Source organism: Carlito syrichta, unplaced genomic scaffold (genome assembly GCF_000164805.1).
Source record: "Carlito syrichta isolate Samal-C Ts95f unplaced genomic scaffold, Tarsius_syrichta-2.0.1 Scaffold311771, whole genome shotgun sequence".
In the NCBI taxonomy this organism is placed as follows: Eukaryota; Metazoa; Chordata; class Mammalia; order Primates; family Tarsiidae; genus Carlito; species Carlito syrichta.
Genome location: NW_007255867.1, coordinates 199,882 through 214,235, shown reverse-complemented (window position 1 = coordinate 214,235; position 14,354 = coordinate 199,882). Strand labels below are relative to the sequence as shown.

The window sequence follows — 14,354 nt, the reverse complement described above, 5'->3', positions numbered from 1 at the left end:
TGGGTATGAAATTCTGGGTTAACAGATGCTCAGATGCTGTTGTTGCCCCTCCCTACCCCCATCCCAGTACTTTAAAGATGTCACTACTTTGTATTCTTGTTTGCATAGTTTCAGTGGAGAAATTTGCTGTAACTCTTATCCTTAATTTTCTATAGGTAATTTATGCCTGCCACCCCTCTCCCCCTCATATACTCCCCCATCCTGGCTTCCTTTAAGAGTTTATTTTTCTCTGATTTTTAACAATTTGAATATGGTGTGTGTGTGTCTTTATTATTACCTTTTTTAAAGCACGATTTACTGAGAGGACAGAAAAGCTCCCAGAGTGGGAGGGGACCAAAGGGGTTGCCCTGTGTGTATTTGTTTTTGTATGTTGCTTGGAGTTTTTGAGTCTGTGATTTGGTGCCTGTGATTAATTTTGGAAAATTTTCAGATTTTCTTTTTTTTAGAGATGGGGTCTTGTTTTGTTGACCAGGCTGGTCTCAAAGCCCTGGGTTCACACAATCTTCCTGCCTCAGCTTCCCTAAGTGCTGGGAATACAGGCATGAGCCACTTTTCCCACCTTTTCAACCACTATTTCTTCAGCCATTTCTTTTGTTACTTTCTCTCTATATTCTCCTTTTGTCATCTTCATTATGAATACATTATTCATTTCATATTGTACCACAGCTCTTAGATGATCTGTTATTTTTTATCTTTCTGTTTTATTTCAATTATTTTTTCTCTTTGTATTCTAGTTTGAGTAATTTCTATTGACATCCTCTAGTATACTGATTCTTCCCTTTAGCTGTGACAAGCCTATTTCATTATAATATTTCTGTCTGAGTTTTTAATAAATGCATTTCCATTTTATTTTTCTTACACTTTCCACATTTCCACAGAGATTGCCTATCTGATCTCATATGTTGTCAACATTTTCCATTAGTCCCTTTAACATATAAATCATAGTTACTTTAAATTCCTTGTCTAATAATTCCAACATTTGTCCCATATACGGGATGGTTGTGTATATTTTCTCTTTAGAGTGCTTTCTCTTGCCTCTTCATCTGCCTCATAATTTACTGAAAGTTGGACATCTTGTGTAAGACAGTAGATACTGAAATAAAAACTTTTTGTGCTTAAATATGGGAAATGTGGGGAGGGCTAGGTCTTTAGCATGAGAATTTCAATTACTCTAGTTAGGAATTGGGCTGGATTTCTAGTTTATTATTGCAATTCTTAACCACACTATACCCTAGGCTTTAAATTTCTTTAATGGTAACTTGTGCCTAGGTTGTGAAATGGCTTGCCAGTGGTTATTTTTTATTATCTACTTCTCCTTTAGCGTTGAGTCCTCTTTTGGTATTGAGCCTCACAGAGAATTTGTCTCTTGTTTTTCTTACAATCATAGTCCACTATTGCTTTTACTCAATGCTTGTTAGGCTATTGGTAGGGGTCAAGGAGGAAGGGCATTCCTTGATGTTCTGATTAAGCACCAGTCTTGGATAGGCAAGTGTCTTTGGGTATCAGAAATATGATGTGCACTTAATTATTGCTCCAATCCCTCCTCCAACTGGAATGCTAATCCTAGCACATATTTCTACCCCACTCATAGGAATAGAGCTTTGCTTTTCCTGTTCCTCTTACCATCACCATTCTTTCTCCCTCCAACCACCAACAATAAGTTTCCTCCAGTTTCCTAAGACAACAGTTCTTGTTGCTGTTCTCTTAACCTATTAATTCTTTTAGTCCACTGGAGATACGGGTCTGGTTTTGACAACGACTGCCTTTCTCCCCAGTCTTCTTTGTGAGTGCCTTGTGGAGTCTGTGAAGAAAAAAGGCTGCTACAGTATATACCCGCTATATCCCCAGCCTCCAGTGTGTCCATAGTTCGTACTAGTTCATATTCAGCCTTTAACAATTCATCAAAATATCCAGCTGAATCATCTTACGGGTTTATGTGACATCTGGTGGCATCTGCCTCCCCAAAATAAGTGATGTTATCCTCTTTCTCCTTGAAGGTACCTATGTCTCCCCAGATTTTTTGGTTGGTTGGTTGTCTTATAACCTCAATCTGCAGGTGGATTATTTTGAAAGTTGCGAATGTACAGTTTGTTCAACTTTTTTCTTACAGTAAGGGTGGGAAAGACACTTTGAAGCTCTCTGCATCTGATCTTTAACCAGAAGCTAGATAGTTCACTCTGAAATTTCTCAATATACTAAAATTAAGAAGATGAAGTCATCTGCTGGGTGTAATGGAAATGATAAGGGTTTGTTGAGAATGGCAGTTGTTTGGATTCATTGATAATTCTGTGCCTTTAAATATTTGTGTTGAAATGAGTATGCTCTTGGCTGAGAGCTAACCACAATATTTTCTAAACTCTTAATGGAAAAATCCGTAAGTGGGGAAAAGGAAAAGGAAGTGTTCCTCTAAAAGAAAAGTTTTATTTTGTTTTTCTGACTCTGAGGAAAGGTTGATCCTTTGGTTTGGCAAAGGCCAGGTTAAGTTCCTTGTCTGGAATATGAACGTTCCAGTCTAAATTGCTCTATATGATACTATTAAGGAGTTTTTATTGTAGTAAGAGTTGTATCTTTGAAAATTATTATGTCTACTTGAACATGGAGTGAGAGGTTTCTCCTGGGTCTTTTGGAATGAAGACTCTGAACATCAAGTAGGATACATGAGAAAAGGCATTTCACATGGGAAGATAAGCAAATCAACATGGAGGTAGGTCAGTTACTGAGGAGACAGGACATGGTAGTAGGTTTCTCCCGTAATGCCAGGAATAATAATTTCTTATATTCGATCTTTAGGGTTTTCTTTCTACACTATGGTTTTCTTCCATTATGTCCAGGACTCAGTAATGTTCGGTAGCATATTATAGCCTGGAATTGGTTCTAATTCAGGGAAGTGAAGGAGGAACCACATTGCCCACACTTAGCACAACAGTTCAGAGGTCTCTGTGTTAATAGAAAAAAAGATAGGCTTGATGCAATCACAGGTGAACCACAGGGGTCAAATGGTGGTTATCAACAGAAAGCTGGTCAAGGTTGCTGAATATAAAGTAAAATATCTCAAGTTCCTTCAAAGCACAACTACTCAAAATATTAAAGTCCTTACCAGCAATATGTACAGGTAAAGTAAGAGGGATAATGTTTAAAACAGCAACACATTTTTAAAAATTCTTCTAATTCTTGGTAAAATGAGGATATTTCAATCCCAGCCATTCTTAGAGGCAATAAATATCCAACAAACAAAGGCAGTAATTTTGCATAGTAGGCAGAGATTCAATAAACTCAATTAATTAATCAAGATTCTGTTTATACTTTGGGTGGAAAGGATAGTCATTTGTTAGGTTAAGAAGAACCTATACTTTGACTGCAAGTGTTATAATGTGAAAACTCGTTATTGAGCCTGTTCTGAAAAATACACGATCTTGGATATATTCAGTCCCGGCCTTAGAGTTAAAAGAAATATTCTTATTTGTTTAGTCTACTCACCTTATTTTACACATGTGTAAAATAGAAACAAGCAGGCAATTTACCGAATGTATTAGTAAGAACTTGTGAAATTAAGGCACAGGATAATTTAGTGAATTATGTGTACTACTCTAATAAAAGTAGATAATCTTAGTTTTGAACAAACAGATGTCAATTAACATATTTGTTAATCTTCCTCATGAATGTCTACATATACACATATTATACACACATTTATAAACAATAGTATGACGTTAAAAATTATAAACTAAAACATTCAAATTTTTATGATTAATAGTATGCATTAACAATACAGACTTAAAGAACCATAAAGACTTGATCAGATTGTGGAAAGAGCTTGATATAAGGCCATCTCATAATTTTCTCAAAAAATACTCTCTCAATGCTAGAAGATCCTTTAAAAAGTTTTAACTTACATCTATTCTGAGTCATTTTTGCCAAAACCTAATTCCTTTTTTGTTGTTATTTGTTCTTCCTTCTTGCATTAAGAGGTTTTCAGCACTGTTTTAGGAAATCAAAACATAAAAATGCTTTCTGAATAAATAACACTATCTATTCAAGGATATAATCTTTGACTACTCTGCCAATTATTTCATTTATTTTGGGTGAGGAAATACAAGTTCTGAATGTTTCTGAGCAAATGTCTAGGTCTCTCTTGATATGTTAAAATGGAAAACTGATACCATATAAAAGCCTCTTATAGAAAGATAAAAGATGAACATTTAATAAGATTTTAGAATGCATGCAATAAGAAGAGATGAGGATCTCTAAAGCTTGTTTTTCTTGTTTTAAGTGAATTTGTAGAAAAACTGCTTTTGTTATGGCACTGTGGTGTTATCATTTGTTTTCAGTAGTTTAATACATTTGGCTAAAAGTCAATCTGTTTAAGTAAGCCACATTCTCTGCAAAGCTTAAATCCCAACTTAGAAGTGAATTGGTGATGTGTTAATTCTCTGAACTCCTGGGATATCATTTGTTTTGAAGCTCCATGGGATATAACTGCTATAGTTTGGTCAAGAAGTTGGTGAAGGCTTTAAAAATATTGTTGACTAGATTAAATTTGGGATATTTGGGGCTATAAGCATAGCCATATCCTTAATACAGAAGCAATATTGCCAGAACAGAAGTCCAGACTGCCACAGGAAGGATAGGGTTAGGGAAAGAATATGACCATAAAAGCATTATAAACTAAATGTCTTAACTAAAAGTCTAATGCTGTAAATGAGGTTGTATCCCTACCTCCATGTTTGTGGCATATGACACAACCTGGATGATGGAAAGAACTGGAAAACAGGGTCAGGTGGCTCTAATTACATAGTGATCAACCATCTTGACTTTGACATCATGACTTTTAATTTGCACAGCTTGGGGAAAACTTGTGAACTGACAAGGTGACCTTTCTCAACAGTAAAGGCAAAGCTATTTTGTTGTTGTTAATTTGTTTATTGAATCAATTTCATTTTTAAAAATCTGTAAGACTTAAAGGATTTGGTGCAGAAGTATACGAGACTTAGTTGTATCATATACCTTTTTTTATTGTTGCTTGTTTGGTGGCTTATTTGGGTTTTCGTTTGTTTGCTTTTACTTTGCAATGTGCTTTCAGTACTGTTTTCTCATTTTACCCTTGAAACAATCATACTAGATATTGGGAGCATTTCATGATTAATCTAATTATTTATGGCTCTTTTACCCCCTACTTCCTCCACCAAGACATAGACACACAGATGCAAATCCAGGACTATAACTTAGGACATCAGGGACCATTCCTGCTCTGCCCTTGAAAGCACTGATCATGGGAAACAATGTAAACATACTAGTAATTTTAACTGAAGTCATTTTTTCTAGACTTCAAGACATTTGTTTATTGGTGGCCATTTTAACAGTAAAAAAAAGCTAATCTAAACTTAAAAATAGACCATTGAGTGTTAAAAATAAGAAGTCATGATAAGTAAACTTTTTCTGAAGTGAAATACTACTGACATAAAACTCCACCAAATTATTATGCTTTTCTTCAAAATGTTACCTTGTTATAGAGAGATACTGGCTATAAGAATAATTTTTTAATATCCCTCATCAATTCAATAAGATTCTTCTCCATTTTTATGTATCTTTGGTGTTTACACTGTTAAGTACAATATATGCAATTATTTCTTGTACATAATCATTTGAAATCCAACTCTAACTTGAAATTTTCCAAAAACGAAATAGCAAAAACATCACAATATCAAAAATAGTGAAGGTTTTTCTAAGATGACAGTTTAATAATTGGCTTTGGTCACTAAAACAGTCATGTGACATGTGACTGATTTCAGAGCAAATGGTTGCTGATCAGTCCCTATTCTGTCAGACCTTTCTTGTCCTACTGACATTCATTTATACTCTTGGCTATTCTTATACTATTGTTGATTATCTGAGAAAAATTCTTTTTTAACTGCTCTGAAATGATCTATGTTTCTGCAACAATGAGCATAATTGACAATTATGGCACATTATTCCCAGCTCAAAATATCTTTACTAAACAGGATAACCACAATGTGATGAAGTGCAGTACATAGAGATTTGAGAGAGACAGACTTTCAGTCTCCCTGTGAAGAAGAATTAAAGATTAAAATAACATAGACTTGAGTAATCAGGGGTAGAGTGACAGGGTAGTGACATAATTTCAATAAACTATAAAAATTTAGTCGTGAAACATGCTCTATGAGTATAAAGAGGACAAGTATCTTATTCAGAGTAGACACCCAGAGCCTAGCACACAGTAGTTATTCAGTAAATATTTTTAGAATTTTGTAAGAAAAAGCACAAGCTGAAAGGAGATATAATGACCAAAGGAGTAAAATCTCTAAAACTACAAGTTCTCTTTTCAGTCTGTTGCTAATAGAGACACAAGTAAGAATATTATTTTATTTTTCCTTTGTACTTTATGCTTTTCACTGCATCTTTACCTATGCATCTCCCCTGACCTTGTTTGGACTCCACTGAGTTTTACAAGTGAAAAATCAAGTTGCTACATATTTCGTTTTATCAGGCTTCTAAGCTGTGACAGCTTTGTCAATCTTGTAGTTTAGGTGGTGATGAAAATAGCAGAGAAAATAAGGTTCATCTAGGAAAGAATTATTTTTACTTTAACCATACAAACCAAAAATAGCCTATTTTACAGGGTAATTGTGAGGAATAATAAATGCAGATAGCTCTAAAGTACCATAACAAAATGTATTATCCTTTCTAAATTTCTTTTTGGCTTTTCTCTCAGGCAGACACTGAAATGCAGATGAAATGACATAAATTATTCACCCTGGGTCATTAGGTGAAGGACTGCTTCTAAAAACTCAGCAATATAAAGGTATAACTGGAAAAAAAACTTATCTTTTTTAGGAATAAGATAAATTTCATGTACAAACTTTGGACAATATTTATAAAATCTTATGTGAAAAGAAGCAATTCTAGGGAGACTGCTGGGAATATTTCACCAGATGGGCTGCTAGCTCCCAGATTCAAAACTGACATCCTATTTAGGTGGTCTTTAAATTCAATATGCAAAGAATTTGCCAGATATCCTGTACCCTCCAAACAGCTAGCCCTTGCTTCCAGTTTTGAACACTAAACAACCATTGTATCAAAAAAGAACAGGGAACATCAATTAAAGACATCTGGTGAGTGACAAATTTATCCAAATGTGGAACATCCAAAAGAATCCTAAGTCAAATAGAGGGCAATTTCATCAAGAAAATTAACAAATCCAATTGAGCAAATGATATCTTGAATCTCTCCAAACTAGTAGGAAGAAAATTATTCAGTGTATTGGAAAATTTAGAATTTAATGTAAAAGACTACAGATATTTTTTAATTCAATACACAAGAGAACTTATTAATGAAGAATTACAATTTATCTCATTCTCTAGATGAAAAAATTTATAAAAATTCATGAGTTTGGAGAATAACACCAGAGATATTATATTAAAAAGATACTTTAAAATGTTTAATAAGGGGGATAGGAGGGTGGAAATGTTTAATAACCCCTGATTTTGAAATACACTGTTCCTAAGGAAATTTTTATTACCTGTCTTTTTGTCTGTACTTCTTTTCCTCTCCTGATTAACCAAAAAACAGTGAGGCAGTAGGCATGAGTAGAGGAAATGTGGGTGGCTCAGTAATCAGGTCTGAAATTTATAAATCTCTGAAAAGTTAGTGCAGCTGGAAAACCCACTGATAGGACTAGATACTTCAGAGACCAGTGCCATTGGATTAGATATTTAGAACAAATAATAAGTAAGAACAGTAAAGGAAAAGAAAAACAGTTTTCAGTAAAATAGAAATTAGTCCCTAGATCTATGAAGAGATTATTAGATCTTAAAAAATCAAGAGACTTCCTAAAGTAAAATATAGAAAACAAGAGATGAAGAGAAAGATGTTACCAGATCCTTTTCAGTGTTATCAGATTAAGAGAATATGCTGATTCCAAAATATTGGTCACCATCCTTTAATCTTAAATATCATAGTCACTAACATCATCTCTTTAAGAATATCAAATCCTCTGTTATGGACTGAATGTTTGTATTCACCCAAAATACACATGTTGAACCCTAACCCCCAATATGAGAATATTTGGAGGTGGGAACTTGGGAGGTAATTAGGGTAAAATGAGTTCATGAAGGTGGGGTCTTTGTGAAAGGATTAGGAACTTTCTCAGAAGAGACGTCAGAGACCTTATGCTCTTTCTCTGCTATGTGAGGACCGAGTGAGAAGGTGACTGCAAACCATCAGCAAGTCAAGAACAGAGCCTTTACCAGGAACTGAATTGTTTGGCATCTTGGTCTTGGGGACTTCCCAGACTGAAGAACTGTGATAAAATACATTTCTTTTTAAGCCATCTAGTCTATGGTATTTTTGTTATGGTAGCCCAACCTAACTAATACTCTCTTTGCCCCAATATCTGATTTTATATTTATTTCTTAACTGGTCTTCAATTTATGCATGAGCACATCACGATTTAGGATCATAGAAACTCATAACTGGTAGGAACAGATCTCTTGTCTAATTTAACCACCCACCTTATTCCTGAATCTTCTAAATAAGATGGAATTGACTAAATGGTCTTGCAAGATAGCTAGAATCCCTTTCACGAGGGAAACTTACTAAGGTGATTGCTTAAAGATGTTCTTTTTTTTCTATCTCTTTTATATGTCTTAAATTTTCATAGCGAAAGATACAAGACCTACAGAGAGGCATGTAGAGGAACAGAGACTGCTTTAACATTTAGAACACTCTTTGGATTTTCAAATGTCATAATGCCAAAGAAAAACATTGTCAGATTCTAAATAGAATTAATTTTTTTTAACCTTTCTTCATCAAAAACAGGAAATACCTACTTCCAAGTGTACAGTTTTGGATTCTATTATGGCAAAGACTTTAGTGTTGGGGAGTGACATGGCTTAGACCAGTGCAAAATAAACTTTTGAAGCCCTAAAGTGACAATTTCTGACTAGGTAAAAATTCAAGCGCTTTTCTCTGACAAACAGTAACTCCTGCTTAGAGTCATTTAATTAAATGGAAACACTTTATGCCAGTGGATTTTCAAGAAGCTAGGAAGCAATGAAATGAGAGCTCTACTGTTTATATTTGGACAAATGTAGGCAACTCAGCTTCTCTTAATCTGGGAAGCTTGAGCTTTTTCACCAAGATGAAAATTTTTGCATTAAACAAATACAAACAGGAAATCTCCTAGCATCATTAAGTACTTGCAGTTACTTAAAGTCACGACTTAATCATTTGCTTTTAGGATGTTCCATCCAAGAACAGGAAATGTTTAATGATATAGTTATAATTATCCAAAATATTCTCCCTTTTGCCTTTAGATATTTTTTCATATCACATGGCTCTGCAATTCAATAAAAGAAGGAAGTATATGAATAGTTTGCTTTCATATTTAATTTGCAATAAGAAAACTCTGAAACACAAAGATGTGTTCGCAATTTGATAATCTGTATGCAGGTAACCTCTTGTTTCAGTGAGCAACTTTGTATGATGATAAAAGCAATAATCCATACAAACAAACACCAACCAGTAAGATAAATGAATTTAAACATTTCTTCAGAGTATGTTGAATTTGCTTAGTTGGTTATTAAACACAGTATTCAGTAAAATTAAAAAAGGGACATACCTCTCAGTATATCTTCATTTTTTTAAGAAAACCCATTGGGCATATTATACTTTCCACGTACTCATTCCTCACCCTTAAAAGCTGAATGGTAATTCTATAGAAAGAATGAAAGATGGCCTTTGGCCATCACAATAGAATCACTGGTTGTAACACAAAGCATCCCCATACTAGAGAAATGTGTTTGCATTTGTGGTTTTTCTGATGCCTTCAAATGAATGTTCCTACGTCACAACTACATCTGTTTGGATGCCTTTCCTCCCTTGGGTTAAATGAACAAAGGGACATTTTCTTAGAGCTCATCTGATGGAAATTAAGTCTGCTTTCATCCTTGCCTTGTGTAGCTTTCTTCGAGTTGCTCTATTTGCGTATGCTTTCTTTCATAAGCTAATAGAAATCTAAAAATTATCATGAACTTGGTAACTTAAAACATTAAGTAATTAGAAAAAAGGCTTAACCTTCAGCAGGGTCCTGAGAATGTTCGCTTAAAAATGTTTAAAAGGAAAATTAAAAAGAGAGATGAGAGACATGCGCCAGGGGAGAAAACTCATGGAAGGAATGAACTTTCAGAATGTAACCAATTGACATAATAAGATAAGTTTAATTTGTGCTTTTGGACTTGCCCAGAAAGTTTTATATTCAAGGCATACATTTCTTCAGTTTCAGCTTTCAATCATTTACTTCCTGCAGGCATTCAAAAATCAGTGTGTTCAATATCATGCCTGTAGGCTTATATGAAAGAATGGTAAGGCATATCAACTGGCTGAAAGAGAATTTTCATCAAATGCCAACCAGGCCACGCAGATGAACAAGTCTGCATTTGTCAGCAAACTGGCATATACTCAGAAAAACGAAAGTTAACTGAAGGTTTTCCATCAGTCTAATCATGATAAAACAATATTAAAATCCAAAGTAAACAGTAAAAAGCTACATGTACATATGTTTAGAAAATAAATTAAAACAAAAAGTACTTACACTTTTGCTCCGAGAAAGCAAATCACAGGTATTTCTTTTCATTGTGGTATTTTACGTAATCCAAACAGGCACTAGTTTTTCCAGCGTCAGTGCTCTCACTGCAACAATTATCCACTCAAAAGCCAACTGGAATGCTGAAAAGGAAGGCAAGGAAATGTTTAATCAAGTATATGATTAACACGTGCACTTTGAAATGCTGTCTTAGGCTAGAGACAATAATTCTTAAATAATTCATCAGAATAGGCTAAAATGGTGCTGTGTTTAAAGCAATAAAAGTACACACAAGCAACATTTCCAAAACAACTTTTGTTAAATGTAAGTTAGAGATTTCAAGCACCATCTGTTTTCCATTAAATATTCAAGTCTACGTTTTTAGTGACTGAAAGAAATAGGTATGGTAGCCATAACCTAAAATTACATGCATGAAATGAGGATTTGTGCATGTACTGATTTTGGCTGGGACAGCTAGGGACCCCTCAATTTTTCACTATAGGTAGTCATGTCCATTAGTGGAGGAATCTTACTTGCATCTGAAGAGCCCTCTGAGCACTGCATTATTGCCTCTTGTTTGATTAGCAATAATCCACAGTACATTGAAGCCAACCTAGTGACTTTTCAGTAAACACAGAGAATTTTCTACCACTTTAGTTCAAAGAGGTTGTAAGGAATGTGTGAGAGAAGTTGAGAGCAAATCGTGTACCTATAACAGTTAAGCAATAACTGTTATTTCAAAGAATATTCCAGAGTAATTGCCATTTGAATGACACTGATAGCCTCATTACCTAACTAACCTTCACTTCCCACTAGACACTAGGAAGGAGAGTCTCTGTTTTGAGTTTCAAGAAAAGAGCAAGTCAAACAGCCATAAGGGTTGTGTTCATTTCTAATATTCTGCTACATCTGGACATAACTTGCATATGCATAAAGTATATTTGCAAGTGGGCTGAAGTACCTTTTGGGAAAGAACTTACCCTCAGGGAAAAGGGATAAGGCAAAAAAGTTTGACCAAACACAAAAACACTGACATTATAGGTATAGGCTGATATTGTAGGCATAGACTGATGCTAACAACAGCATGTCGTACTATCACTTAGATTTGTTCTGAGCTTCTCAAAAACTTGTATCTGAGGTTTACAGGAAAAAGTAACAGTGATCAAGGTCTGAAGGAACTGGTTTTGCTAAAATGATTGAAAAAATGTCAAGGTATAAAAAAAATTTTTTAACTATATATACTTTTAAATAAACATATAAAACAAAAAGTGAGGAATCCTGCAAGGAACACAGCACTCGATTTCAGGACTGAAAAGACTTTTTTTTGGATTATATGTGACTCACTCCCTCACAACTTCTCAAAATAAAAGGAAGGTACATTCAGAGAGGCCAGAGGTCTCACATCAGCAAGGTGGAGACAGAAATGGAGAAATGATGTTTATTATTGCTAAGAATATCTCTAGACACAAGTCGGGGTCCCAAAGGGAATTAGGAGACAAAGCCTTCCTCCCAGGCTGATGAAAATGCTTGCCTGAAGGTTAAAAAAAAATGCACAATCAAATGTGAGTTGCTAGGATAAATACTGTTTCTTTTAGTGTGTGTGGATTTTTTTCAGGGAGTAGTGTTTGGTGGGAGGAATAGCTGATCCACAAATGGAAGGTTTTAGATAGTACCCTCCAGGAATTTAGTCACCTTTACAGATTAATTATAATACTAAGCATTTTATAGGTCTCAGGAAATGTGGAATTATGTTACTCATTTTAGAAATGGACAGAAAGAACATAAACTGTGAACTAAATATTCCATAGCTAGAGAGGAACAAACCCTAGATAACTGCCATGGGAAGATAGTACATTATCAGAGGAAAAACTCTTTCAAAATATTTAATTATTCATCCAATATTTGGTGAGTAGCCTTGGAGACAACCATGGAATAGCTGCCTCTAGTGGGCTAGTAAAAAATGAATCTGACCTGATAAGGTTTGCTGAATTAATTAGGTTTTCAATAAATTTGCCTTAAATGACTTAAATGCCATCATTAAGAGAATTTGTATAGGCAATAAATTTAATTGACTGCTGATGGGATGGTCTTTCTCAGCCTGTATATCTAGGAGGCAGCCTGACCTCTCTAAAAGGATGAATGTTGGAACCAAATAGACACTGGTTAGAATTTCAGCTCTCCACTGGCATACTGTATAGTTTTAGGAGTTATTTGACCTCTCTCAGCTTTTTCCAGGTCTACAAAAGGGAGAAAGTGTTTTGAGTTTAAATGAGGTATAAAGTAGAATACTTGACACACGGGAGATGCTTGGCCCTCCTTCTCCTCATCATCCATCATTACTACCTTTTTCTTCTCTTAGTATCAAAAGACAAACAACGATTTTATTTTTTTTCCTCCTAAAGTGTTAACCTCTGTAAAATAAAACACGTTTAGGCAAATATAATTTCCGTTTACTAATATGACGATTGTGTCAGTTAGGGTCCCAGGGTTAAGCAGATGCACATTTATAGTAGGATCATTTACGGTGGGTTCAATAAGGGGACTTTTTAAGATGTGAGGAGCGTAGGGGCATCCAAAGAATGGTGCAGTACCTGGAACTAGCAATAGCCGAGTATTTACTACACTAGGCCCAAAGGGAAATATAGACAGCTGGGTTATCAAGTAGAGAATGGGCTGCCTTGAAAAGGGAGGTTTACTCCCAGGAAGACAGCTATCTTAGTTCCTAGAAGTTCCCCCTCAGCAAAGATAATGCTGTGAGATGACAGAAAAGCTTTCTCCCTCCAGGTGCACTAAAAAGAAATCTAAGCAAGAGAACAGGCACACGTGCAATTCATTACAACAGGAGTTTCCACAGAAAAGTTAATTAGAAAGAAGGAAGAGTTGGCTCCTGCAGGGAGAACACTTTAGAAATAAAAATGAAGAGAGGTGGTTGGCAAGACAGATGGTGCTGGGATATTCGAAGACAAAATCAAAGCAGGAGCACCTGTATAAATTTTGCTGCTTCGATGCTAGGATAAGAGAGTTAAGACAGATTCTTTCCTAGGGATTGAGGATTTATATAGTAGAAAAAGCCCTGAACTGGTCATCAGAAGAATTAAGTTCTACTTTCATTGCTATGTCATATACACAAGCTGGATGGTATTAGGAAAATCCCTTCTCTTTTTCTCCTCTACCAGTTGCTTGCTTCTCTGTAAAGTGGAGATAACAGTATCTCTGCCACCCTCCTCAGAAGGTTGTTATAGGGATTAATTAGATAATATCTCAGAAAGTTTTCTGGAAACTTGAAGGTTCTCTGCAAATATAATTCTATTCTCTGAAACAGCAAATGTGTCAATACATAATGACATCCTTAAACATAACAGTGAAAAAGCATTCCAATCATCTACAAATATTAGAGAAACTACTAGACAGTACATGCTTTATATATGTCACAAGAATTTTCTATTTGCCTCCTGTTTTAGAACTAATATTTTTAATCTTCTACACAATAAGTCAGTTTATGTAGTAACTGCTGAATTATAAAGCCACTCAGATGCATTAGTTTTTAAAAAAATTATTGAGTACCTAGTATGTACCAGGCATCGTACCAAGCTCTCAGATAAATACCAAACTTTCTTGATGTGGGGAAAAGAATTTTTTGGGTGAAGTTGCCTATGAATGACCAAAGGGTAATCAATTAGATCTGTCTCTAATTCATCCAAATATAGATTTTTCTATGACTGCATAAAATAGACATCAAAGCAAAATAAAACTT

General features: G+C 34.9%; 1 protein-coding gene across 1 annotated transcript in view; it reads right to left on the bottom strand.

The window, feature by feature from the left end:
- The window catches only part of LOC110596629 (cAMP-specific 3',5'-cyclic phosphodiesterase 4D-like), a 196,647-nt gene extending 185,902 nt beyond the window's left edge, over positions 1 to 10,745 (bottom strand). The window contains exon 1 of the mRNA XM_021718059.1: positions 10,610 to 10,745. Within this exon, the coding sequence (XP_021573734.1) occupies positions 10,610 to 10,651 (42 nt within the window). The 5' untranslated portion in view covers positions 10,652 to 10,745. The remainder of the gene's footprint in view (positions 1 to 10,609) is intronic.
- Positions 10,746 to 14,354: the final 3,609 nt, after the last annotated feature.